This window comes from Ovis aries, chromosome 13 (genome assembly GCF_016772045.2).
Source record: "Ovis aries strain OAR_USU_Benz2616 breed Rambouillet chromosome 13, ARS-UI_Ramb_v3.0, whole genome shotgun sequence".
Taxonomy (NCBI): Eukaryota; Metazoa; Chordata; class Mammalia; order Artiodactyla; family Bovidae; genus Ovis; species Ovis aries.
This window is the reverse complement of record NC_056066.1, coordinates 72,089,807-72,116,756: the sequence shown is the minus strand read 5'-3', so window position 1 is coordinate 72,116,756 and position 26,950 is coordinate 72,089,807. Positions and strand designations below refer to the sequence as shown.

General features: G+C 53.6%; 1 protein-coding gene across 5 annotated transcripts in view; it reads right to left on the bottom strand.

Moving 5' to 3' along the window:
- Positions 1-26,950, bottom strand: part of L3MBTL1 (L3MBTL histone methyl-lysine binding protein 1) — a 31,794-nt gene continuing 4,844 nt past the window's right edge. The window contains exons 2-22 of one of the 5 annotated variants that reach the window (XM_060397046.1): positions 25,582-25,727; positions 25,167-25,405; positions 24,691-24,832; positions 24,246-24,396; positions 23,954-24,086; positions 23,304-23,388; positions 18,926-19,014; positions 18,334-18,438; positions 17,358-17,493; positions 16,927-17,018; positions 15,341-15,492; positions 14,651-14,727; positions 13,712-13,797; positions 13,413-13,523; positions 12,578-12,692; positions 11,699-11,798; positions 11,328-11,525; positions 11,188-11,237; positions 7,373-7,530; positions 6,892-6,954; positions 1-2,752 (exon numbers count right to left, since the gene is read on the bottom strand). In XM_060397046.1, the coding sequence (XP_060253029.1) occupies positions 2,618-2,752; positions 6,892-6,954; positions 7,373-7,530; positions 11,188-11,237; positions 11,328-11,525; positions 11,699-11,798; positions 12,578-12,692; positions 13,413-13,523; positions 13,712-13,797; positions 14,651-14,727; positions 15,341-15,492; positions 16,927-17,018; positions 17,358-17,493; positions 18,334-18,438; positions 18,926-19,014; positions 23,304-23,388; positions 23,954-24,086; positions 24,246-24,396; positions 24,691-24,832; positions 25,167-25,405; positions 25,582-25,717 (2,553 nt within the window). In that variant the 5' untranslated portion in view covers positions 25,718-25,727 and the 3' untranslated portion in view covers positions 1-2,617. Of the gene's footprint in view, positions 2,753-6,891; positions 6,955-7,372; positions 7,531-11,187; positions 11,526-11,698; positions 11,799-12,577; positions 12,693-13,412; positions 13,524-13,711; positions 13,798-14,650; positions 14,728-15,340; positions 15,493-16,926; positions 17,019-17,357; positions 17,494-18,333; positions 18,439-18,925; positions 19,015-23,303; positions 23,389-23,953; positions 24,087-24,245; positions 24,397-24,690; positions 24,833-25,166; positions 25,406-25,581; positions 25,728-26,950 lie in introns of all 5 variants that reach the window. The other 4 variants (XM_060397047.1, XM_042230154.2, XM_027977205.3 and 1 more) reach the window with 4 other exon arrangements.

The following is a 26,950-nucleotide window of genomic DNA, read 5'->3' as shown; positions in this document are numbered from 1 at the left end:
TCCTGTTCTTCAAGTTTATTTATGTTGTTTCAATACACTGACAAAATACACCACATTTTATTTGTAAATTTTTCTCTCTCAAGAGTGACTTTATCTTTAACCAGAAGATTCTCTTAAAGAACACGCACGTGTGCGTGCATGCACCAACACACACACACACACACACACACACAGGCACACTCTCACGAGGCAAGTACAAAAAAAACATAACTCCACCAAAGTGTGTGTGAATGAAAGTGCAAACAGGCTTCATTTTCCAACTCTAGGATCATTCTCTCCGCTTCAGAAATTAAACAGAAAGCGTCTGGCTGTCCTAAGCCAGGGCAAGGGCTAGGAGAGGCTGCCAGGGCCAAAGTATGGTGGTTTTTTCCGCTGGAGAGCAGGTCGGAGGGCACAGGACAGGGGTGCCAACTCCTTCCCTTCACCCCTCACTGTGTGCCCAGGTCATGGTGTAATGACTTCATTTGGGGAAGGGAGGGGGTGAAGAACCTGGGTGGACAGAAGGCAGATTTCTTATCCCCCTCCTTTTTTTTTTTATGATTTGGTTTCTTTCCAGAGTTTGATGTTGGTGTAAGACAGTGCTGAGGCTCAAAGTTTGGGGGCCTGGGGGCCCTTTTCTCCAAGGCCTCTGGTCCATCTTGTCTTTCCCATAGACAAGGGTTAGGACAGCGGAGGGCAGACCCATGTGGCTCAGCTGTCCCAGCTGTGCTCCTACTTAGAAGTGGAGAGGCCCCACAGCATGGCTGTGTGTACTTGCTGTCTTCTTATGCCAGAGTCAGCGAGCTCTCTGCAGTCTCACGGAGGAGCAGACAAGGCCATGCAGCTGGTGGGTTTCAATGCCACCTGAGCAACCAGGACAGAGAGGCTCAGACAGGCTCCTCCTTACTCCTGGGCAAGGGGATGCCCATGCAACCTTGGTAAACCCAGCCCCCTGCCCAGGGCAGGGCAGGGCCAAGCCTTCCCGGGAAGGTGGTTTCTCTGAGGTCCGTCCGCACCCCTGCGGCAGTGCAGCAGGGGCTGAATGGCTGCCCTGGTCCAGCTACCCAGGTTTCCGTGAGAGAGGGTCCTCTCTTGGGCCGGGGCAGGAAATCAACAGAGCTTTGGGTTTTCCAAAGATAAAGCTTCATATGTTCATAATAGCCCTTGACATTTTCCCACACCAAGCCTCATGTCTGCACCCTGACAAGCACATCTGAGAATGCCCGACATACACTTGCACATGTGTATCACGTGGCAGAGATGAGGGGTCCAGGGGAGGCCCCTGGCTCCACAAGAGCCTGGCAGTGGCACCTCATCTCCATGGGTGTGGCCGGGTCCTCCAGGGCCTCTGCCCCCTGCCCCTGCAGGCTGGGAGGCAGGTTTGGCAGGGACTCAGTGGAGGCCACACTTGGACAGAAAGGTCAAAATCCCAGAGCCATGGCAGGTACCTGGCTGGCAATGCAAGATGGAGGGTGGTAAGAGAAGCTTAAGGGACATGGAGAATTCAAAGCTAGAGGAATTCACCTTCTTCCCAACTCCCACCTTTTATGAGACTTTGTGAGATTTTCCCAAAACCAAGACATCTAAGAGGCAGGCTGAATGTGACTCCATGGGGGGAGGTGCATGCCAGGCAGAGCACGTACCAGGCAGGCATCCCCACGGCAAAAGGCCTGGCAGGCATGGGGCCCTTACCTCCTGGGCAATACTCTGGCTGAGACCCACGGCGGCAGGGAAGGATGCTCTGCTCTGCTTTGAGAGCCTCCATGTCTGCCGACCACTCTGCAGGCCATGGCCCGGGACTGTCTGATGTACCCAGGGGGTTGGCCTCGGCTACCAAGCCGGCCAGCCTGTTTCCTCTCCACAGTTGACACAGCGGGTGTGTGGGAACATCTGGGGAACCTCAGCCTCTGCTGCAGAAGCCAAACAGGTTCTAACCACCCACTCGGCTGGAAACCAGACAGGGCATAGGGGACACTCAAATACCGAGTGGTCCAGAACTGGGCACGCCGAAGAAGGCATCCTGGCTCAGAATCCCCACTGCTGGGCAAGAGACAGAAAGGCACCCACAGCCCTCAGTGATGCTATGAAGACACACCTCTGGGAATGTCTGGGAAAACCAGACAGCAGAATGAGGGCAACAAAACCAGCAGACAGAAACAAAGGTGCTGCTTTGAATCAATGTGTTTGCGGCAGGGTGGCTTCCTGGAGGGAGGAAAGGAGACGGCAGGGTGGGGAGGGGGAAGCATAGAGAGATGCCGGAGAGGGAAGGGCCTCAGGCTGAAGGACTCTCGTTCTACCAGACTCTTTTTTAACTGCTGAGAGAAAGACCCTTCGGTGATGAAACAGGTCGCTGGAGAGGTGGGGCCGTCATGGGTGGGGCACCTTCAACCTTCGCCACCAGTAACGCTCCAGCGGCCGGCTCACACCCTCACTGGTGTGCCTGGTGGTGGATGAGCTCCAGGACTCCATCCTCCCCAGGGCTCTTCTGCTCCCCTGTACCTTGCAGGAAGTGGCCCCAGAGAGAAGGACCACCCCGGTTAAGGGCCAGAGGGTGGGGGGGGGGGCCACAGGTGGGATGGTAGGAACTCAAGTTGGGAAGGAAGCATCAGCTGCAGGGGGAGGCCCAGCCCTGCGCCAGTCACTTTAAGGTGTCGTCGGCGGTTTTGAACATGAGAATGGCGTTGTAGATCTTCAAGGCTGGGCCCAGCTTGACGCTCATGATCTTCACAATGTCCGCCTGTGTCAGCAAAAGGAAGGCCTCGCCGTCAATCATCTGAGGGGTCGCGGGAGGGAGGTGGAAAGCGGAGAGGGGAACGAGGAGGGTGGGGGGTATGCGTGGGGGGTGGGAGGGAGAAAGAAGATGGGCGTGAAGGACAGGCGTGGGGAGGGGCGGTGGAAGGCGGGAGAGGAAGGAAAAAGGAGAAAAGACAAGGAAGGGAGGGAGGAAAAAAGGAAGACAGCGATGGGGACAGAGAAGGAAAGAAAGACATCCACTGGCCTCCCCGTGTCCACATACACACAGTCTCTCTCTCTCTTCCGGCTGGCTGGTCTGGATTTCAGAGTGTATTTGCAAAACACTCTGTGTCCTCACTGACAGGGGCTTCTAAGAACCCGTTGTTGCTGTCCTCATATAAACCCACAAGTCTATTTCAGTGCTGTGAATAGTAAACCAGCAGACACGGCTGGCAATCCCATGTGATGTGGGCTAAGCTCTACCTTGTTACCTGTGAGCTCTTTTTGAGAAGGAAGGGCAGGGTGGGGAAGGAAGAGAGGAAAAGAGAGAGAGATTTAACTTGAATCTAACCAAGCCTCTGCACCCGATGTCCAGTTTATAAGAAACACAGGGGAGAGTGGAATTAGTTAAATGACACCTCGAGGAAGCAACGAGACAAGTCTAGAAGTTCACGTTCACCAAGACTGTTTATAGTGTTGTGAAAAAAGAAACAAACAGAGGGCAACTACTCTAGAACAGAAGATACTTAAGAGACGTGATGATCCAGATCAACCATGTGAACCTTGCTTGGGTCCTGGCTCAAAAACACCAACTGCAAAAGATATTCCAGTCACGAGCAGGGAAATCTGAATTCAGCAGAGTACAAGTGATATAAAGCAGCTATTGCCCATTTGTTCAGTGGGATGACAAGGTGGCGGTTATGCAGAGAAAGACTTTAGTTTTTAAGAGATGCGTGCTGAAGGGCTCAGGGCTGAAAGGTCATGATGTCCACTATTTACTTAAAGCTACTTCACCTAAAAATAGGCAAAGCAAATACGAAAGTGGTTGATAATTGTTAATTCTCCAGGATGGGGTTACAGGTAGAGACAGGGAAGGGAGAAGTCTGTTAAGGAGGAGGGGAGGACTTGAAGAGAGCCAGAGCGGGAGGGAGGGAGGTGGGGCAAGAAGTGGGGATGGTGAGCACAAGGGCTTTGCCTCTTGGCAGGTGGGCTGGGCTGGGCTGGGCAGCCTCTGGGCAGGAGGGCCACAGGGCTCCTGGTCCCACCACTGGCTTGAAGAACTCCTTCCTCTGAGGCTAGGACCCCTCTATCGAAGAGGCACCATGCCTCCTATGGTTCCTCCCTAAGCATCACGGCAAATACAACATGACTAGGGTGTTCCTTATGAGCCCAGCACTCTTCTTAAACACTTCTGGTGCATTAACTGATTCAATAATCCTCACAACACTTCTCAGAAGCAGTACCAGTATTACCCCCTTGTTACCCCCTTAGAAAAGGAGACTAAGGCAGAAAGACTAAGGAATCAGCCCTCAATCATTTTACGCCGGGCCAGGCACATAACAGATATCAATAATTATTTGGTGAACAAATATGCAATCGCTACCATGAAGGGGACAAAGAGAGGACTGGGCAGACTTTCCCTAGGACCACCGGTGCTGATCACCAGACTGGACAGGCAACCCATCATTGGAGCAGATCCAGTTTCTCACTCATGAAGCATTCCTCTAATGACTGGTCTGTCCTGACTGGAATAATCCTCCCTCATGTCCCACAAAGCATCAGTTCAGCCAGAGAAAGCCCATTCCTTGGAGCAGCGTCCTCCTTGGGGATGACAGATGATGTAGACCAGACCTGGGGAAGGCAGCCCTCAGACCTTGCAGAGGTCCCCGTCTACCCTGAGTGGACTCTCCTGGATGCCGGCGGGCTACCAGCACACTGCCCCCCTTTGGCGTTGCTTTTCTGCATCACAGATCACGCTGAACTGAAATACCCAGCAGATGCTCAAGGGCGAGACCACTCCTCCTAAAAAGGGGAGAAAGCCCAAGGCCCCGGGTGATTCTGTGCCTGGCTAAGCTCCTGAACTCAAAGAGCACTGATTTACAACCTGTCGTCACCCAAAGGAAGACCTCTAGTGGGTGCCACATCTTCCGCTCTGTCTCATTAAACACGTGCACAGAAGACCTGGTGGAAGACAGAAGGCTTAGCACAAGCTGTACAAGGATAGGAAGCCTTGTTAATATTAGACATGACAGAGTAATGAGACTATGAAACCAGCAAGAGATCACTTAATAGGGATACACGTAAAGTTTTACATTAAGGCTAATACAAAAAAGAAAACCCTCCAGCAGTACAAGTAACACACTGGAAGATTTGGTTAGACTATAGCAGACAACTGACAGAAGGGGAAACTTGGGGACTTTCACGAACTCCAAGCTGGTATGACGTGGCTATAATAAAGCTCGCGTGAACTTTTGCCAACAAAAATATAGGGTTCAAATCTGGAGAAGAAGAAAACTACCCAAATGCCCATTAACAGGAGAACTGTGGGATATTCATAAAACAGAGCACTGCTCAGGATAAAAAGGAGCTGACTACTAGTTACACACAATGCAGATGAACCTCCAAAACATTACACTGGAAAGAGACAAACGCAGAAGAGTATGTGCTGTATGATTCCATTAACATGAAGTTCAAGAACAGATAAAACTCATCTATGGAGCTAGAAATCAGAACAGCGGTTGTCTATGAGAGCTGACAACAGGGGTCAAGAAAGAACTTTCTGGTATGATGGATGTTTCACATCTTGACCGACATATTGGGTTCAGGGTATATACATTTCACAAAACCTGTAGAATTATACTTTTGAGAAGGATAATTAAATATGTGTGTGTACATCTCACTCCATGCATATTTTACCTCCATTAAAAAAACCGAGGTGTCGGCTCATCAGGTGTAACCACTCTCTTGGGGACCACTCTCATGGGGAATGCTGATAATGGGGCAGGGGGTACATGGGAACTCTCTGCACCTTCCTCTCAATTTTGCTGTGAACCTAAAGCCGCTCTAAAAACATACAAAGTCTTTTTAAAAACAAAAGGAATGAACACCCAGAGGATCAGTAGCCCAGGGTGTTCTGTGTTGATCAGAGGGCAGCTAAAACATAGGGCACAGCTCTGAACACACACAGTCCAATAAGAAGATCATGAACCAAGAAGGCGAGCACCCAGATGGAGAGGCACTTGGGAGGGCCACCGTCCAAGGGTCGATGAAGAAACTGGCCGTGCTGGGCCTGGATAAAGAGATGCTTCCTGGGAAAGAGGAGACTTCTTTCTCTCAGGCACCTCACCTGGAGGCGGCATCTTTGGGGAGCTGAGACTACACTCTCTTAGGTGAAGGGGGTACGTGTAGTCTTTGGAAGGAATTCCTAAATAAACTCAGAAGGTCTCTTCGGATTTCAAACTCTACAAATTAGGAGAGTCATGATAAAGCTCTTTATGAAGGACAACTACACAGTGAAAGCCACAACCACCACTGACTGAGCCCTCCCTATATCAGGCCTGTGGCTATAGAGACACTAGCGACATAGTCACACTAGATATTCTGGTACGAGGACCCACTCATCAATTCCAGCGCTCACACGGCCCTGCAAGGTAATCATACCCATTTTCTCTCTAGTTTACAGGTGAGGAGATGCAGACTCAAAAGACCTCTAACCTGCAGAACCAAGATTCACACCCACCTGCCCACGAAGCTGGGCCTTTCGCCTACAACTCACTGCTTCTCATCTTTGGTAAGCTTTTGGGTCTTAATTTTAAGTGTGTGTTAGCATCCTTGCAGTAAATAGCAATAGTCGTGTCAGTCAAAATACATTTTAATTGGCTGCCACTAGGGAAGCTAAGTTTGGACAGAGAGCAAAGCAGTGAATGGAATCGTGTTTCCGGGATGGTTTCCCTTCCTTCTGACGGTCTGAACACAGAGGGCTGGGTTCCCAAGCCAGGCCGTGGTCATCCGTACCAGATTTTCCCCAAAGACGTGGGTCACTGTGACTGGTCCCCTCTGACCTCAGGTGGGACAAGAGAGGCCCTCCCCAGCTGGGGGCAGTGCTGGGGAGAGTGCCCACGCCCTGCCATCTCAAGGACAATGACGCTGCTTGGTCCCCACCCTGCACCGAGCACCCACCTCATCCTTGAAGAGCCGCGCTTGGTCCTCACAACCTGTCAGGGTCTGAACGAAGCCAAAGACCTTGGAAACCAAAGGAGACGTGTTGCCAAGGGCACAGGGCTCAGGAGAGGAGGTGGCCCTGCCTGGCGTTGGTGCCTCCTGGGCTCTGACATGTAATTTATCTTAGCAGCCCCAGAGGATCCTGACTCTCTGTGCCGCTGGGGGTCTAAGGTGAGGCCCCTTGCTCCCAAGGCCCTGGGCTGAGCCGGTCTCTCCTGCTGGATTAGAGGCACGCCCCCCTCTCCACCCCGCAGGATGGGCCTATCAAATGGTGCTCAGGCAGCCCCAATGGGCAGCTGGGAGAGGCTGTAGATGGAAGGATGATGAGTCAGGAGTGGTATGGGGCTCCACCTGATGGGGCCCTTTCCTGATCCCTCCCGCCAGGGCGCGGTGAGGGCAAAGGAGGGGCAGAGGAAGGGGACGGGTCCCTGCCCCTCACCTCATCGATGGTCCACTTGGCGACTGTTGAGGCCGAGATGCCTGCCACGCCGGGCAGGAGCTTGCAGTGCTGCTCCCAGCACACGGACAGTGACCGGTCGGGGTGGGCTGACAGGGCCGACATGAAGAGGGACTGGTGCGTGACGTCGGTGGTCAGCGCTGCAAGGCAGAGGCAGAGGCTGGCGGCCAGGGCTGAGGACGAACCTGTCTTCCTCCAAAGCCCGCTCATCCCCAGGCCACATGGGAGACTGGCTGGCAGAGGGTGCCAGACCATGACCCCTTTCAGACAGCCCTGCAGAGCCAAGGGGGTGAGCCAGATCCCCCAGCTCCTCACCCAGAGCTTGTCCCTCATGTTACAGACCATGTAGGAAGATCCCACCCTCCCCCGAGGCTGTAGCACCTGGGCCCTGCAAGGATGCTCTTTTCTCCTGGAGCTGCAGCAGCATCCTGGAAACAGCACTCTCTGGAGACTCTGCATCCACACAGCCCCTGATATCCAAGCCATCTCAGCATGCTGTGTGCTCAGTCGCTTCAGTCATGTCCAACTCTTTGTGACCCTATGGCCTGGAGCCCGCCAGGCTCCTTTGTCCATGGGATTCTCCGGGGGATTATCCTGGAGTGGGTTGCAATACCCTCAGCCTGGACATCAAATGCCCATCCTGTTTGCCCTCCGTTTGCTAAGTCCTTCTGGGCCCTGACTGTTGCAGCCTCGGGGATTCTGTTTGAGAAGCAGTCAGTCTTTCCAGGGGACTTCCCTGGCTGTCCAGTGGCTAAGACGCCACACTTCCACAAGAGGAGGCATAGGTTTGATCCCTGGTCAGGGCACTAAGATCCCCACATGCCATGGCAGGGTGGTGGTGGTGGTGGGGAGAACCAGCCTACCCTGTCTGAAGCGAACCCCCCAGCCGATGCCACTGCCTTAAGCTCCTCTCCTCCCACTACGTCCCCAGCTGGGTCTGGTTCATTCCCTCCATGCCAGCCCCCCGCCTACTCTGGCACCTCCAGGGTGATCCCTGATCCACTCGCCCACCCACACTGCCTGTCCCTCTGCTTCGTCTGCTCCTGGAACCCCTGGCTCCCAGCCTCCAGCCTCCAAGTGGCTCTACCTTTCGGTGAGCAACCCTGCTCTACCTGGCTTCCTCCTTGGCTGGGCTTGGCAGCTGTGTACTTCGTCTACTTCTGGGGACTCTGGCAAACCTGCCTTCTGCCTACCTAATCTGCCTTGGCTGGCCTTGGGCCATGTGGCCACTGTTCCAGGGGGCTTGCCCTGCCTCTGCCCAGAGTCCAAGAGAGCCGGCTCTATCCTATTCACTTGGTGCTAATTCCAGACTCTCAAGCATGTGGCCCCCTGCTGCCCTCTTCTCCAAGGCCCACCTTGCTCATCACTGTCTCCTTCCGTCCCTCCCCTTCACTTCAGTCTTTTGCCCTGACTCCTTGGACCTCACAGTCATCCTCAGAGCCTCTGGGATCCTGGTTCCAGCCTCACTGATTGTTCTCTAACTGCCCACCTGCTGTCTCTCTGCTCATTGGCCCAAACCCAGGCTCCCATCCACACTCTGAAGAGCCCCAGCCTTCAGGACAACCCCAGAGCTTGCAACTGCTGCACAGCCCAATCAGCCCCTGCAGAGGACCCATTTAGGGTACAGCCTGGATCTCCCGTGACAGCTGCTGCCATCAGCACTTGGCCTCCTGTCCCCACAGTGTCCCTCTTCGAAGTCCGCTATCTGGTGCTCCATGCATCCTGGCGAGGAGTCTGGGGACTGAGCTCCTTATCTTTCTTCCCCAGAGCATAGGACAGAAGCATTTGTAGGTAGCCCATAGTATCTTATCTAACTGCAAAACATCTATTGTGTGTGTGTGTGTGTGTGTGTGTGTGTGTGTGTGAGTGTGTGTTAGTTGCTCAGTCTTATCTGACTTTCTGAGACCTTATGGACTATAGCCCGCCAGACCTCTAGTCCATGGGATTTTCCAGGGACCCACTGGAGTGGGTTGCCATTCCTTTTTCCAGGGATTGAACCTGGGTCTCCCACACTGCAGGCATATTCTTCACCATTTGAGCCACCAGGGTGGTATCCTATCTAACTGCTAAACATCTATTATAGCTCCTCTTTTTTTTTTTTTTTTTTTCTTTTGCTTAAAAACAACAGAAATGTGTTTCTCATAGTTCTAGAAGCTGAAAGTCTCAGATCAAGGCACCAGCAGACTGGGTATGTAGTGAAGGCCCACTTCCTGACCCCCCGGCTGCCATCTCCTCACTGCGTCCTCCCATGGCAGAAGGGGTAAGGGGTCTCTTAGGAGGGCACTAATCCCATTCATGAGGGGTCCATCCTCATGACCTAATCACCTCCCAAAGGCCCCACTCCAAACATCCTGACATTGAGGATTAAGTGTCAACATATGCATTTTGGGGGTTACAAACATTCAGTCCAGAGCATTACTATTAGAAGTTAGCAACTACGTGCCGAATAGACACCATGGGAAGGTAAGGGCAGGGAAGAGGGGGGATGCAGTATAATAGAAACCACAAATTGGACTTGGAATCAGTTCCTTACTGCTTGTGGTTTTAATGCTGGGCACCTCACTTAACATGGGCCTCAGTTTCCCAACTTGAAAACGAACTGGTTGAGGGGACCTCTCTGATGGTCCAGGGGTTAAGACTCTGAGCTCTCAGTGCAGGAGGCCTGAGTTCGATTCCTGGTCAGGGAACTAGATCCCACAGGCCACAGCTGAGAGTTCACATGCTGTGACTAAGACCCGGTCCAGCCAAATAAATTTTAAAAAGAAATAAAAAGGAGATGAAGCGGTTGTGTAAGGAAATCATGGTGGTTTCCTTGTTCTTTCCAAGAGCTGACACTCACGGGTCCTGGAGGGCCCCATGAGCACCATGAGCACAGCCAAGTCCTGAGCTCTCCAGGCAGGCAGCTTTCCCCAGGGAGCTGTTTTCCAGCAGACCCACACTGAGGAGGCCTACCCATGGACGCATGAGAAGTCTCCGGAACAAAATCCAGAGGGACCAGTGTCCCCTCTGTGAGAGCCAGCCAGCTGATGGAATAGGGGAGCCCTGCCCAGAGGTCAAAGGCCTGGGGGCTGTCCCCCGCCCTGTCCCTGAAGTGTCTCAGGACTCAGGTGAGTCCTTCCCAGTCTAATCCGGAACACAGCCTTGTCCATGGAAAGATTTCCCAAGTTCTCAGGATAATTCTGGAATGAACACAGCAGGCAAGCACCCTCTGGTAGTCAGAACACGGCCTTACAATGGAAGCTGACCAGGTGTACGACATCTATGTTGCAGACCACTTGTGAGTGTCAGCGAGATGGTAAAGATAAAGCACCTGAAACGGTGCTTGGCCTACAGGAGGTGCTTGATAGTGTAGTAGGCACTATTATTTCAGGTAACTGACACCTGAGAGGCAGGTATTATTCATGTTTTCAAATAAGAAAACTGAAGCTCAGAGCTGTGACTTGCTCAAGGTCACACAGCTAGCAAGTAATGGCCGTGACTTCCCTCCCAGGAAGCCAAGACTGAGAAAAGCAGAGCTGGGGGCATCATCCCGCCTCACAGGGGGTGACCAGGAGCCCAGAGAGGCTCTGCATCTTGCCGGCAGACTCACAGCAAAGCCTGAGGTAGAAAGGGGCTAGCATATAGGCCGTTCAAGGCCCCATGCTGTGTCTTGGCACTGCTCTCTATCTCCAAGTATATCGACACCTGCCTCCCAGCCTCTCCCACTCTGTGTACCCCTGGTGACTCCTCCCACCAATAGCTAAGCTGTCACGGGGAACACGATGGAGGACACAGGGAACAAATAAACCAGGACTCACTCGGAAAATCTTCCTGTGGGATCTTCTGGTACTTTGGAGGGCGCCCGATCCTGGAGAGAGAGGAGCCGGGCCCATGGCAGGGACTCAGCGCCTGGTCTGGCCTTGGAGGACTTGAGGCCCCGCACCCTTGCCCTCCGCACCGGCCGTGATGGCGAGGCTTCTTCCTTAGGGAGAAGCCCGAGAGGTTCCTCTTACGGGCCGAGGCCTCCGTGTCCGACAGCTCTGCCTTCAGCCGGCTCTGGTTCCTCTCGGCCAGGGGGCAACCCGAGAGGCAGTGGTGAGCTGTGAACTTGCCAGTGACGTGGCCAGAGCCATCACAACCAGGAGTGGGGCACTTCCTGGAGAAGAAGAAGGTTTGAGACGGAGCTGCTTGGTCCCACTTGGCTCTTCCCAAGCCTGGCCCCACTGAGAGAGCAGACAAGTGGACCCTGGTTGGCCACCCATGGTGGATACAAGACAGATCCCCTCTGAACAGTGCCTGAGGGTCCCTGAGCAGGAGGCCTTCACTTACCGGTGGTGAAAGCTGTACTTGGAGGTCCTGGTGTGTGGCAGGCTCCGATAGCTGAGAGGGGGGCAGCCCGTGGGGGAGGCAGCACTAGGCTCTCTGGGTTCTGGAGGGGAGAAAAGCGTCAGCATGGGGTCTGGGGGGTGGAGGTGGGCCTGGGGGAAGGGACATGGAAGGTAGGGAAGGTCAGCAGTAGGAACCAGTTCCCAGGTACAGGGGTCCTGAGCCTGGCTGGGATGCCACTTCCTGCTAATGGACATCAGTCCCTGGGAATGGAGGCTTGGCTCTCATATACACTGTGGAAACTTACAGGCCATACCCTCTGTCTCTGGAAAGAGGAGCACCCTCGATCAGCTCGGGGCTGGTGTGGACACAGCTGCACCCAGAAGCTACATCAGGCAGACTCGTGTTATTCTTGTTTCTCAGTTTCAACCCCAAGACTTTGGGGACTGTTTTTTCAGTCTCTGCCTATGCTTGGAGAACAGCTGACAAGGATCCATGCCCAGTATGAAACAGATGCGGGTGACCTCCAAGCCCTGGCGGCAGCGGGGAGCAGGATCTGATGCAGGGAGCCGTGGTGCCTTAGCAAGCACCGCGCATGCTCTACGTGGCTCTGCGGGACGCTGAGAGGACTTCTTAGGGCACAACTACCTCTGAAGCATCTGCTCCCAAGTGAGCTTCGCCCTTCACACCTCCAGGTCCCCCACCCAGCAAATGGGGAGGCCAGAAGCACTGCTCAGTGTGGCAGAGACCCTCCCCAGGGTGGGGAGGATGAGGGACCCCACAGTTTACTGTGGGCATACTATAGAAGCGGGGTGGTGCCAGAGCTCGGGGGCAGGCTCAGACATCAGGAGGAAAGGGTCAGAGTGCCCCAGGGGTACACACGGAGAGGAGGCTGCAGGGGATGTCCCGTCTTGGAGCACCAGCCCGCTGGGTGGATATCAGGGTGGTCAGCATCAATCCAGAAGTCATAGGCGTGACTCCAGCCATCAAAGTGGAGCTGGGGAGGAAAGAAGGGCCCGGGAGGTCAGGTGTTCCTCGTGGAGCCCAGCTCGGCCGAGAGGTCCTCCAGGCTCCAGGAGGCTCTCACCATCCCTGGGGCCTGTCAGAAGCAAGATTCTGAATTGGAAGGACAAAGGGTCCAACCTCACAGTAATCCATCTCGACCACCACACTTCCCAAAGGTTCCACCTATGAAGTTACTGGCATGCATGCATGCCAAGTTGATTCAGTCATGTCCAACTCTTTGGGACTCCATGAACTGTAGCCTACCAATCAGGCTTCTCCGTCTATGGGGATTCTTCAGGCAAGAATACTGGAGTGGGTTGCTGTGCCCTCCTCCAGGGGATCTTCCCAACCCAGGGATCGAACCCGTGTCTCCTGTGGCTCCTGCACTGCACGTGAAATCTTTATTGCTGAGCCACCAGGGAAGCCCCGAAGTTACTGGCATCTCCCATCAGTCCTTGGGTAGGAAAAGGATTCGTGGGCCCATCTGATAGGCTCAGAGAAGGGACGGGGCTTGTCCTGACTCAAAGGTTAAGTCGCAGATGAGACCTGACTGAGACCCAAGATCTTCGGCCTCAAGTTTGGAGCTCCCTTCCCTGCAACATGCAGCTTCCCTGCAGTCTGGCTCATGCCATGCCCTTGACCTCAGCCCCGTCTACGGAAGTCCTGCCCCCTCGGCCTGTCCACTCCCCCAGCCCGAGGGGCCCAGAGGCACCTTTATCCGATGATCCTCCACGTCCTCCACGCTGGCCACACGAATGAGGGCTGGGTTCCTGCGGTCCACGGCCTCCAGCTTCATGTTGACCAGGAAGCTGTGTGGGGGTCGCTACAGGGGGAGAGCGGTCTTCAGGCCAAGGCCCTGCTCAGCAGAGCTGAGGCCCCAAGAGGGACGCCCAGGTGCTGGGCTTGGGGAAACCGTGGTCAAAGCGGGAGGCCGGGGCCCTGCCCTGCCTGACCGAGGGCTCTGCACTTTCCTGAACTCAGCTCTGGGGGCAGCAGAGAAAGCCAACTCACCACCTTGAAGGCCCAGGCAGGCACAGCGGAGGCCCTGGTTTCTTCCAGATATTTCTCCCAACAAAAGCTGTCAGGGTCTGGGTAGTCTGGAGGAGAGGATGAGGGCAATGTCTAGGCGGGTGTAGCGGGGAGCTCCTCCCCTCCAAGCAGGGCCAGGGGCGTGGAAAGGACAGAAGCCCGTGGACAGAAATCCCCGTGTCACAGCCTGCTCCTTGCAGGGGGCTCCTGAAGGGGAGGCATGCCGGGCAGAAGCAAGCCATTTAGTTGGTTATCTAGCAACCCTGGTTCCCAGCCCTCTCCTTGGCTCTGTTGCCTCACTCCAGCCCCAGTCCCATCTGAACCCCTAATGTATGCTCTGAGTGCTAAGTCGCTTCAGTCGTGGTCCAGCTCTTTGCATCCTATGGACAGAAGCCCATCAGGCTTCTCTGTCCATGGAATTCTCCAGGCAAGAATAGTGGAGTGGGTTGCTATGCCTTCCTCCAGATCTTCCTGACTCAGGGATCAAACTTGCGTCTCTGACGTCTCCTGCACTGGCAAGGGGGGCTCCTTACCACTAGTGCCAGTATAATACCCTGACAGGGAAGGATACGCTTTCTTCACTCTAGATTCCTGTTCCCTTACTGAGAGGGCTCATCTAACTTTCGTTTTGGTGTGTTTTTTTTTTTTTTTTGGCTGTGGGATCTTAGTTCCCTGGCCAGGGATTGAACCCATGTCCTTGGCAGTGAAAGGGCAGAGTCCTAACCCCTGGACCAGGAATTTCCCTTCAGCCTCAACAGAGACAGGGTTTAACAGGACTCTCCTAAGATCAAAGGCAGCTCTCAGGCAAAGAAGCTAAGGCTCCAGGCTATGCGTGTGCCCTTGGCCTGCCCTTAGAGACCCAGCTAATGAGGTACTGGTAAGGGACCAGGGAGAGAGGGGTGGCTCAGGTTGCAGGGTCACCTTGTGGAGGGGTGAGGGGCTTTCCTTGCTTCTGGCACCAGCCCACCGGGTGGATGTAGGGGCTGCTGGAATCACACCTGAAACCCAAGAATTCTTCACTGTCTCAGGTGAGACTTCAAGGCCCAGAGCCCGCTGTCCTGTGACATCATGGCGACAGGGCCCACCCTCATGTTACTTCTGAGGGAGAGTCAGACTGGTGACTGGTGAGGGAGTCAGAAAATTCCAACAGTAACTAAAAACTCTAATACCGCCTTACTATCTCAGAGAAAGTCATGGGTCACAGGGGTCTGCTTGTTTTAACCTTGGTACTTTTAGATGAAACATTTAATTGGCATCATAATTACTAAATGATGCAGATCAGGGGTCCCCAGCCTCCGGGATCTAACGCCTAGTGATCTGAGGCGGGGCTGCTGTAATAATAACAGAAATAAAGTGCACAATAAACGTAATGTGCTTGAATCATCCCCAAACCACCCCCGGCCCCGGTCCTTGAAAATATTGTTTTCCACGAAACTGGTCCCTGGTGCCAAAAAGGCTGGGCCCCTGTAGCTGAGATCCACAGGGCAGTCAACTGTCCCCTGAGCAATACGAATACCAGGGCTGAGCCGGGCTGCCTGGCTCACCCCACGCCCGCATCCCCCGCCCGCCCCTTTCCCCCGCCCCAGGGCCCAGTCTGGGCCCTCCCACTACCAGTAGTCGTAAGTGTCATCCCAGGCGTCAAAGTGCACCAGGAAGCGGCCGTCCACCACGTCGGTCACACTGGCCACGCAGACGAGGGACGGGTTCATGCGGTCCACAGCCTCCAGCTTCATGCCCACCTGGAAGCCCTGGGCTGGGGGACTCTGGGGGCAAGAAGAGGGGCTGCCACGGCCAGGCCCAGGCTGGCTTGTGCTGGCCCAGGACCCACTGGCAAAGGAAGAGGAACAGGTTCCCTGGGGGTTGTGTTTCTGCTGGGTGGGCACGGGTGGGGAGGGTGGGAGAAAGAGGCTGAGGAAGAGGGTCTCTCCAGGGCAGAATCATACCCCCCAAGCCCTGAGCCCTCAGGCACTTCTGGCCTCCGAGGAATGCTCAGAGGAAGCCTCACTGACAGGAGGCCACTCACTCACCCAAAGAGCCTGCCAGGCTGAGCACAAGCCTCCCCTCCCCAGACAAGCCTGGCTCAGCTTGAGCTGAGGGAGCTGGGTGCACCACGGGGTGGCGGGGAAAGATGAGCTGACATGTGAGGCAGGAGGTGGGGAGAGGGGGCAGGGAGGCACCTGCCATGTGTCAGACATAAACTCCAAAAGCCATCACCTCCCTCAGTCTTTACAACAACCCTAGGGAGATGGGTATCACTGTCTCCATTTGTATAAGTTAAGTGACTTGCCCAGGACCACAAAGTTGGTCAATGGTGGAGCTGGGACTTGAACAGTTTGACTTAAAATCTGCATCCCCTGTCACACAGAGCTGGTAGAAGCCCACCAGTCCACCTGTAAGTATGGTGTCTGGGGCAGGACCGGGGTGGGTGGTACTGTCCATGCCTGAACAATATAGGGCAGTCCCTGGCCCACGGGGACCCAGGACTTTCCAGATGGTAACATGTTTACCAGGCTTCCCTGGTGGCTCAGTGGTAAAAGAATCCACCTGCCAAGTGCAGGAGACACAGGAGACTTGGGCTCGATCCCTGGGTCAGGACGGTCCACTGGAGAAAGAAATGGCAACCCACCCCAGTATTCTTGCCTGGGAAATCCCATGGACATAGGAGCCTGGTGGGCTACAGTCTATGCAGTAGCAAAGAGTCAGACATGACTTAGTGACAACAATAACATGTTTACTGTGAGTTCCCTAGATCCCTCAGGCCTCTGGTTTGGGATTAGGAGATGCTTTAACTGTGGGATAAAGTTGCCAGTGGCCTCGAACAGAGAGAAGGACAAGAGGTGAGCACTGGGACCACATGGGAGAGCCTCAGTGTTGGTCAAAAGGATGCAAAAAGCCACTCCCAGAATAAAGGTTTGGACCTGACGACAAGAATTGCAGGGAAACCCAAGCAAAAAAGAAGGACACCTCAGTGCCCAGGCTTAGAGGGGATGTGTGGAGGAGAGGATTTCAGCAGTAGGGAGGAGGGGGGGAAACTGGAGGAAACCCCAAATTGCTTTCCTCTCTGGCCCTGGAGCTACTCAGGGAGGCCCTCCCGTTCGGTGAGGACCAGAACTGAGCTGAGAGCACCCATAAGTGAGCGCTCGTCTGCTGACTCAGATACCCTGGCCAGCTGCAGTGACTGTCCTGGGGGCACTCACGTGGCTCTGGCTCACAAACAGGTGCTTGGGGGCAGCCTGGGCTCTTGTGCTGCGCAGGTACTGGCTCCAGCTGAACTCCTCCTCCTTGTAACCTAGGCCCCTCGGGGGGGACGAACAGAGCGCCGTGCAGACAGAGGCTGGGCTGTGGCGAGGGCACCCCACACGGAAGCAGCAGAATCAGGCAGGCCTGAGGACCCCACAACCCTCAGGAACCTGCCCAGGGACCCCCCTGCCAAAGCAGGACGCAGCCTGGGTGGACTTCTCTCAAAGGGCAAGGGCAGAGCAGAAGCTCTGAGGCCGAGCCATAGCAGGATGGGACGCAGAAAGGCTGGTTGTACGACGGGAACAGGGAAGGGGGAAACCACAGGGAAGGGGAGAGGGAGGGTCTGGGGGCTCACTGCCTCACTGGGACCAACCCAGCCAGGCCTTACCTTTGGGGGGCTGCAGCTTGTGCCCCGTCTTCTCAAACCAGCCAGCCGGATGAATGTCAGGGGAATTGGCATTGATCCAAAAGTCATGGCACTCGGAATACCCATCAAAGTGCAGACGTAGGCGGTAGCCACACACCTGACCCCATAAGGGGGAAGCACAGGGACTCAATGCCAGCAGACACCATTTCCCTTCCCTTACTGCTCCTCATCCAGCCTGGTAGTCTCAGGGGTCTGTTGCTGGAAGGTTACCCCCTTCACCCCTCCTGACTCCCAGATTTCCCTGCATCCTGAACTTTGCCATACACCCTCCCATCCTACCAGGAGCACAGCTCATGTGCTAATGAGCCCTGAGCTCTGGGCACAAGACAGGAGATTCTAAGACAACCTCTGGCCGCTTTGAGCCCTGGACAGATCCCAAAGGCACTGACCAAAGCTCAGGGCCCTCAAGGACCCTTCCTTCAGCTTCCGCCTCTCACTGCTCAGACCTGAGCCTGCTAATGGCAGTTCCTTGAACATGGAACCCTTGAACGTGTTGTTCGATGGCCCAGTGCCTTTTTCTCACTTTGCCTCTTGTGCCTGGGACATCGTACTCACCTCTCGAGACTCAGCAATGGAGGCTCTCCCCCTCTGAAGCCATTCCTGCCCCTTCAGTGCCCCCTTGCATACAACTGTCATCACCCCTGAGGGGTATCACTGTTTATCTGGCTGATGCCCACACAACTGTGAGCTCCTAAGGGGATAAGGGCCTTGTTGGACTCATGCCACCATCCCTGCCCTTGGGAGTGCTGCTCCTCAGTAACCTCACCATCTCAACCCTTCTCTTGCTTTTTGTTTACATTTTAGTTTTCTGCATATTCTGCCTCAACCCCCTATTAGGTCGGGTGCTGTCTGAATCCAGGCCCTCCATGCCCTTGGCTGACTCCTTCAGTCCATCCCGAGGGGAGTCATCAGGATGGGGGTGCCAGCCTCAGCTCACCTCGGTCACAGTGAGGATGAAGTACATGCTCGGGTGCTGAGGGTCGATGCCTTCCAACTTCATGCCCGGTCTGAAGCCATTCTTGTTATGAGTGACTGTCTGGTACTGTTAACGCACAGATGGGAGAGGATCCAGCTCCCCTCTGGCATTATCCTAGCCTAGTGGGCTGGGCGTGGAGAAACTACCATAGGGGCCCACCTGCTTAGCACTACCAAAGAGGTAACTTATTTGGGGAACTTTAGTGCAGGGATCCAAAGCAGGATAGACTAGCTTCCAGGTCCCTTGAAAAGTAGACTTCAGGGCTCCGTCTTACCCAAGTCAGTGTGTAGAATTAAGTAAAAGGCAACAGAATTCAAAAGTCTGCAGGCCCAGTGATGGGTAAGCCTGAGTCCCACCTCCTATTTCTTCCCACCCAGGAAGTCCCTTATAGTGAGCCCTTTTCTACTCTAGGTCCCTAATCAGTCTGTCCCCCTCCCATCCTGCCAGTCCTTTGAGGAATGTCAGACACAGAAAGCAGCAGAAGGCCTGAGTTTGGAGGTGAGTCCCTGGACTGGGAGACAAGCTCTTTCTAACACAGAAGTATCCAACTCACGTCCTGGAAGAGGCTGATGGGGGCAGCGATGGCCTTCTGCTCCTCAAGGTAGGATTCCCACGACCAGCCTGGTTTCTTCTCCTCTGAGGCTGTGTGGAGGAGACAGACAGGCTGACCCTTCAGGTGGTGGTTGGCTAAGTCCTATCCTGACTGTTGCAACCTCATGGACTGCAGCCCACCAGGCTCCTCTGTCCCTGGAATTCTCCAGGCAAGAATACTGGAGTGGGTTGCCATTTCCTCTTCCAGGGGGTCTTCCCGACCCAGGGATCGAACCCACGTCTCCTGCATTGTAGGCAGATTCTTTACCAATAGAGTCACCAGGAAAGTCCTAGGCTGCTTCTTAAATACAACCTTCCTCAGTTCCCCCAACCCAACTCTACCTTAACCTCCAAAACAAACCTCTGTCTGTGATCACATGCTGCCCTCTGATTCCACTCAGCCATGAGGGTGCCAGGCACACAGGACCCAGGCGAGACTCAGCCATGAGGGTGCCAGACACACAGGGCCCAGGTGAGACTCAGCCTCAGGTGAGGCTGCACCAAATTCTGCCTGCGCTGCCCGGCCCCCACCCCTAGGCCATTGTCGGCAAAGGCACTCTGGATTATGGGCCCACTAACAGAGGTTAGTTATGACCAACCTAGATAGCATATTGAAAAGCAGAGACATTACTTTCCCAACAAAGGTCCATCTAGTCAAGGCTATGGTTTTTCCACTGGTCATGTATGGATGTGAGAGTTGGACTGTGAAGAAGGCTGAGCTCCGAAGAATTGATGCTTTTGAACTGTGGTGTTGGAGAAGACTCTTGAGAGTCCCTTGGACTGCAAGGAGATCCAACCAGTCCATTCTGAAGGAGATCAGCCCTGGGATTTCTTTGGAAGGAATGATGCTAAAGCTGAAACTCCAGTACTTTGGCCACCTCACTGGAAAAGACTCTGATGCTGGGAGGGATTGGGGGCAGGAGGAAAAGGGGACAACAGAGGATGAGATGGCTGGATGGCATCACTGACTCGATGGACGTGAGTCTGAGTGAACTCTGGAGTTGGTGATGGACAGGGAGGCCTGGCGTCCTGCGATTCACGGGGTCGCAAAGAGTCGGACACGACTGAGCGATTGAACTGAACAGAGGTTACAAAGTCTCAACCACAGAGGGCCAAAGCTGTGTGACAAGTCCTGAGCCAGAGGACCGAATCACAGCACCACCTAAGCTCACTGGGAAAGAAGAGGAAAAAGAGGAAAAAAAGAGAGGAAAACATGCGAGGAGGAAGAACAGAAGAGACCACACAGAGGGTTTCCCTGGTGGCGTAGTGGTTAAGAATCCACCTGCCAATGCAGGGGACACAGGTTAGATTCCTGATCTGGTGAGATTCCACACATCCTAGAGCAACTAAGCGCGTGGGCCACAACTACTGAAGCCTATACTCTCTAGAGCTAGAAAGCTGCAATTACTGAAGTCTTAGTGCCCACAGCCTGTGCTCTGAAGCAAGAAACCACTGCAATGAGAAGCCCAGGCCGTGCAAAGAAGAGTAGCCCCTGCTTGCAGCAACCAAAGAAAGCCAACAGACCCAGCACAGCCAAAAAACCACCTCAATGAGCTATCACTTCATACCCACTGCTGCTGCCGCTAAGTCGCTTCAGTCGTGTCTGACTCTGTGCGACCCCACAGACGGCAACCCACCAGGCTCTCCCGTCCCTGGGATTCTCCAGACAAGAATACTGGAGTGGGTTGCCATTTCCTTCTCCAATGCATGAAAGTGAAAAGTGAAAGTGAAGTCACTCAGTCGTGTCCGACTCTTAGAGACCTCACGGACTGCAGCCCACCAGGCTCCTCTGTCCATGTCCATGGGATTTTCCAGGCAAGAGTGCTGGAGTGGGGTGTCGCTGCCTTCTCCTCATACCCACTAGGATGGTTATAATACAACAGACAGAGGGACTTCTCTGGTGGTCCAGGGGCTAAGACTCTGTGCTCCCAATGCAGGGCACCTGGGTTCGATCCCTGGATGGGGAATTAGATCCCATATGCTGCAATTAAAAGTTAGGACAACTAAATAAATCCTTTAAAAAAATAAAAAAGACAAATTATAACAAGTCTTGGTGAGAATGTGGATAAACTTGAACTTTCATACGCTACTGGTGGGAATACACGGTGGTTTGGCCACTTTGGAAAACATTCTAGCAATTCCTTAAGAGGCTAAACATATGGTTACCATAGCACCCAGCAATTCCACTCCTATGTATATACCCAAAAGAAATGAACACTTATGGCCGGACAAAATTTGTGCACCGATGCTCATATCAGCATTGTTCATAACAGCCCCAAAATGGAAAAGAACACACATACCCATCAGTTGATAAAGTGTGATATTTCCTACAATGGAATATTATTCAGCAATAAAAATGGATGAAATACTGATACATGGTACAACATGCATAAACTATGAAAACACTGTGCTAAGTGCAAGAAGCCAGTCACAAAGGACTGCATGGTATATGATCTTATTTATAAGAAATGTCTAAAACAGGCAAATCCATGTATACAGAAAGTAGACTGGTGGTTGACTAAGGCTGGAGGGGAATTCGTGGTTTGGGCGGAATGTCAGTTAATAGGTATAGGGTTTCTTTTTAGAGTGATGAAAATGTTCTAAAATTGATTGTGGTTATGTTTATCCAATTCCATGAATAGACCAAAACCCACTGAATTGTATACCTCAAATCAGTAGATTGCATGTTTTGTGAATTATAACTCAATAAAGCTATTAGAAAGCTATTTCTTACAAAAACATGTATAAAGCATTAACTGTAGAAAAAAATGGATACGTTAGACACAGATTCTCTGCACACATAGGACACACGAGCAGCCCTGCTGTGCCATTCCTACTCCCAGATTCTTCTGCCAAAAGATCCCCAAAATGAGTGGAAAAAGGTTTTAGCCATAAGAGCAAACTTCTGTCTACTGACAAGGTTTCTTCCGTTGAAAAAAGGCAGAAAGGAGAAAATATCCAGAAACTAATGCCACACTTTAATGTTCATAGTTGGATGGTGAAATGTACAAATCAAAGATAACTTCAACCTGGTCAACAGGACCCAGCAAAAAAAAATGCTAGTTTAAGAATGTACTTTCTTAAGAAAGACAGAACAGTGGAGCCAATATATCTAATATCTATAGTTAGATATATATAATATAGTTAGATATATTAACTCCTGCCTCTATTTAAGACTTAAGAGGACATAAACCAGAACTTTCCTGGTGGTCCAGTGGCTAAGACTCCATGCTCCCAAAGCAGGGGGCCCAGGTTTGATCCCTGAGGAGGGAACTAGATCCCATACACCTTAACTAAGAATTCACACGCCTCAACTAAAGAACCCACATGCCACAATGAAGAATAAAGATCTTTCGTGCCACAACGAAGACCTGGTACAGCCAATTAATTAATTAAAAGAGGACAAAAACTAATGAGAGCTAAGACTTTAGCTTCTGATGTGACAGCTTGTGTGAGAGAGAGAGCCATGAAAATATGGTTTGGCTAAGACAAGCAGAATATAGAATACTATGGAGTTTGAAGCCCTGGACACAGATCGGGCTCCTCTGACTGGGAATGGGTTCATCAAGGGAGAAAGAGGTCCTAAAACTGACCTCACTCTCTGGCTCTCTAAGGAACAGGAAAGACAGTGACTCATGCAACTAAGCCATGGTCCAAGAGGAAACACCAACATACAACTCATTTATTCATCCACTAAACAAACATTTATTGAGAGTATACTCCACACCAGCCTCTGGGCTAAGGACCAGGGATATAATGACTAGTAGAAGAGATTCAGTTTTGAGGAAGGCAGACAGACATTGCTACACAGTCTCTGGGTGATTGTGTGATAAACTCTACTCGGCTCCAATTGGCTGCTGTCATGCAAAGTGGAGATGGTAATGCAGAAGGTCCGAGGGCCACAGCTGGCTATTAATGATCTTTGTTCCATTTTTCTTAGAACCAAAGGATTAGAATGGAGGCCCAAATAGCAAGGTCAGACCAGTGACCAGTACAGACTTGCCCACACCACCACAGGGAAGCAATACCATGTGGTGCCATTAACGTCTGCTCAAGTCTTTGGATATTATGAGGCCTACTCATACCTGGCTGCTAAGTTGCTGCTAAGTCGCGGATAACAGAGGATAAACAAACACATGATATTAGCCTCAAGAAGATACATATACCATGGCACAAACCAAAAACACACTCTCTCTGTCACACATGCACACATACATGCTAACTTATGGGCATCTATATATGTACAATACACCATCACAATGGTAACCTGCACTCCCAGCCTCACATCTCCAAAGGCGTATACACATGGCTCATGAATATATATACACAGGCCATCATACCAGGCTGGCTGCTGTTCCATTCCTCACTTTCTGGGGTGTTAGTGGTAGGTTGTCCCTCTGGATCCTTTCCTTCTTCTTGCTTCTCCTGGAGAGGGCAACAGATCCCAGCTTCCTGTCTTTGTGAGTCGGCCTGAAGCCCCTATCTCTATTCCTGGCCCAGGCCTGGCTCTCTGGTCACAGGGTGTTCCACTCCCAATGGGTGGATATTCTTCTAGGCTACCAGCAGGAACCCTTTACCACATGGGCACAGTCTCATACCCCCTGGTTTACACAGCCTGATTACAGTTCTCATTCCCAGGTGGGGAAACTGAGGACACGAATACCTGCCCTGTGCTCCATGGCCTCTAGCCCAGAGATGGGGCCCCAGTGAGGAATCCTTCCATCTGCCTGCACACCTACTTGGGTGCTGGTTCATATCAAGGTGACAGCCCTGCCATTAGACTGAGGTGGGGGCTCTAGAAAAACAGGAAAGTGGTTTATTTATTTCCCTGCAACCAAGTACAGGATCTGACTCCAGACAGGACCCCAAAATATGATGAGTGAGTTATTATGTGTCTTCTGTGGCCCAGCCCCACCATCTGGATTAATGGAGGGGCTGGTGAGAATTGAGGTACAGCCTCCCCCTGCCCTCCCAGCTGTCCGCTTCCTACCATGGCCTCTGGCTCAGATTCCTCCTCGGATGGGCTCTGATATTCCCTGTGCTTCCTCTTCTTCACGGGTTTGAGGAGCTCAGAAGCGCTGGTGCAGTTGTTCTGGCCTGAGGAGTTCTCCACTATGACTGACCTGAGGGACGGGGAGCCTGAGGGAAGGAACCACCCACCCTGCACCATCCACCTACCCTCAAAGATCGGAACAGGAGAGGGGCCTTGGGGCCGGAGAAGCCCCAAAGGGGCTTTGGGACCGGAAAGGCAGAGAAGTGGGGCTTAATTCCCTCTGGCTTACCGCTCCTGGAAGCGCTGAGGGCAGCCATCATTGGAGGAACTAGGATCTGGACCAGCGCCTTGCTGAGGCCCACAAGCCTGGCACGGGCAGGTGCCATCATCCTCTGGTGGGTCTTGAGGCGGACCTTCCAGAGGGTCCTGGGAGAGGTCCGCTGGGGGAGACCAAAGGGACCTCAGGCCGCCTACCCAACAGGTCCACACTCAGGCTCCGCCCACCTCGGAGCCCACACTGGGCCTCCATCTCGGTCCCATTCCCTACTTCCCCCACTGGACAGCCCTGTCTTCCTCGCCAGAGCCTTCACCCCAAGACCAACCCGCCGGCGGGGGCACACCCGCCGGGACCCGGGCCACGCCCCCTCGGGCCACGCCTCTGGCTTCGGCTCTCCTGCGAGTTCGGGGCTCTCCCAGCCTCCGCAGGGGCCCAGCTCCGGGCCTGGGGCTCCTACCCGGCTGTTGGGGGTCCGCGCCGCCACCCCCCGCCGGGGCCTCGCCATCTTCGTACTCGGCCACGCCTTCTCGCCGCAGCTCTGGGCTTGGGGGTTGCTCTGCTCCCACCATGTTCGGCGGCGCGTACTCGCTTATCCGGAACTGTAGCGCGGAAGGGTCAGAGGGGCACGACTCCTGGACTGGCCCTTGACCCACCCCCAGTCAGCATGGTGCCCCCGCCCGCCGCCTCCCTGCAAGCCACGCCTCCAAGGCTCATTCACCGTAAGACAGGCCCTAGAAACCCCCCCAGCTGTCTCGTCTTGGGAGCGCAGCACTTCAAGCCCCGCCCCCAGAGTCCCTCACCTTAAGCCCCGCCCCCAGAACCCTCCCTCTCGGCCAGCTTCCCCACCTTCCGCCTCTGGCCCCGCCTCCGGGCCCGCAGGCCCCGCCTACAGCGGCGGCTCGCTGGACCCCGCCAATCCCCACAGCTACTGACCCGCAGGCCACACCCCGAAGGCGGGGCCGCGGCCTCGGTCCACTCCAGGAGCCGCACTGTGCTGGCGCTGGCGCTGGCGCTGGCGCTGGCCGCTGGCCCCGTGCTCAACTGCGGCAGAACCGTGGCTGTGACAGGTACGCTGCCGGCCGGTCGCTCCGGGGTGCCCACGTGGATCGGCTCCCGCGGAAAGCAGGACACATCCAGGGCACTGCTGGGCAGACCCAGGGCGGCCGAGCTGGCTGCGAACAGATACATGGACAGACAGACACGACACAGGCGAGCGTGACGACCCTGCCCCAACCCTGCCATGCAAGTGCGGAGGCAGGTGAAAAGTATCGTCTCCTCCCCAGGACCCACATCTGCCTGGGCATGGATGCGGATTCTCCTGTTCCCCCAGACCCCTGGCTTGGCCCACCTGGAATGATAAAGGCAGCAGTGGGCAGGTGAGAGCCAGAGCCCGGGCTATCTCCGGCCACCAGGTGCACGCTGACCTCCCCTGTGGAGGGTCCCTTCAGTGTCCTCAGCATCTCCATTTCAGCATGCCCCTCCATCCTGGTAGGCCTACAAATGGAACACAGCCCCCAAGGGGATCAGGCAGGTAGGGGGCCTCCATGAGGAGGAGTTGCCCACCCTCAAAGAAAAGCCTCAGCCATGAGGGGAGTAAGGTGTTTTAGGAGCCCAGCATAAAGTTTGGCTCCTGGCTCTATCCAGGTCACCCAGGTGAGAGCTGTGGCCAGACCCTGCATTTCCCCCCGTCCCTGTAAGACGGGCACGTGTGAAGATGTTTTGTAAATTGCTGTGCACACTCTAGGGAGTCTCAGAGAGTGTGTCTCGGGCCAAGGTTCTGTCCGGTCAGCTATCTCATGGCACAGCCCAGGCCAAGTCCAAACTCCCCTCTTTCTCAACCTCTACCTCCACCCCCAGTAGAATCATTCCCTTCTCCCTCTGGGTATTCAGAACCCTCAAGTACCAGATTCTCCTTCACTCATACAGGTCATTTTCCTGGGAGATGATCTTTCCTGATGGTGTTCTTTTATGCCTCCTGCCCACCACTCCCTCCAATCCCAAGCAAAGAGTGGGCACTCAGACATCTTTTGAGGGGACTTCTCTGGTTGCCCAGTGGTTAGGACTCCAAGTTTCCACTGCAAGGGGCACAGGTTTGATCCTTGGTTGGGGAACTAAGATCCCACATGTAAAAAACAAACAAACAAAAAACCAAACAAACACACACATACAAAAACAAAAAACATAAAAACCCCATCATCTGAAGAGCAAAGAAGTAATGTATGAGAACGCAGGCAGTGCAAGCTTTTGCTTTAATAAAGCAAAGGCAGTAGAGACATTTAGTAAAGGGTCGAACATGTAAATATATGGGAAAAAAAGACCTAGTGACATAACAAATATGCTTAATACCTATCATTTACTTAACTCCTTAAATGTGCCGGCACGCAGCAGGTGCTGTGTTGGATTTCACTAATTTGAACTTGTTAATAAAAAGCAGTATAGGGAATTCCCTGTGCTTCCACTGCTGGGGACTTGTGTTCGATCCCTGGTTGGGGAACTAAGATTCTGCACGCCGTGAGGCATAGTCAAAAAAAAAAGCAGTGTATGAGTAAGTGATATTTGGTTGCTTTAAGGTGTCAGCAGGGCTTGACAATGGCATATAGGTTAAAGGAAAGAACGTAGATGCAGGCTTAAGTTAGCCTTAAGTCAGTTTGAATCTCAGATCCCACCCCCCCTTAAATGTCTGTGATTCTGAGTAAGTAGCTTTCTTTCCTTGAGCC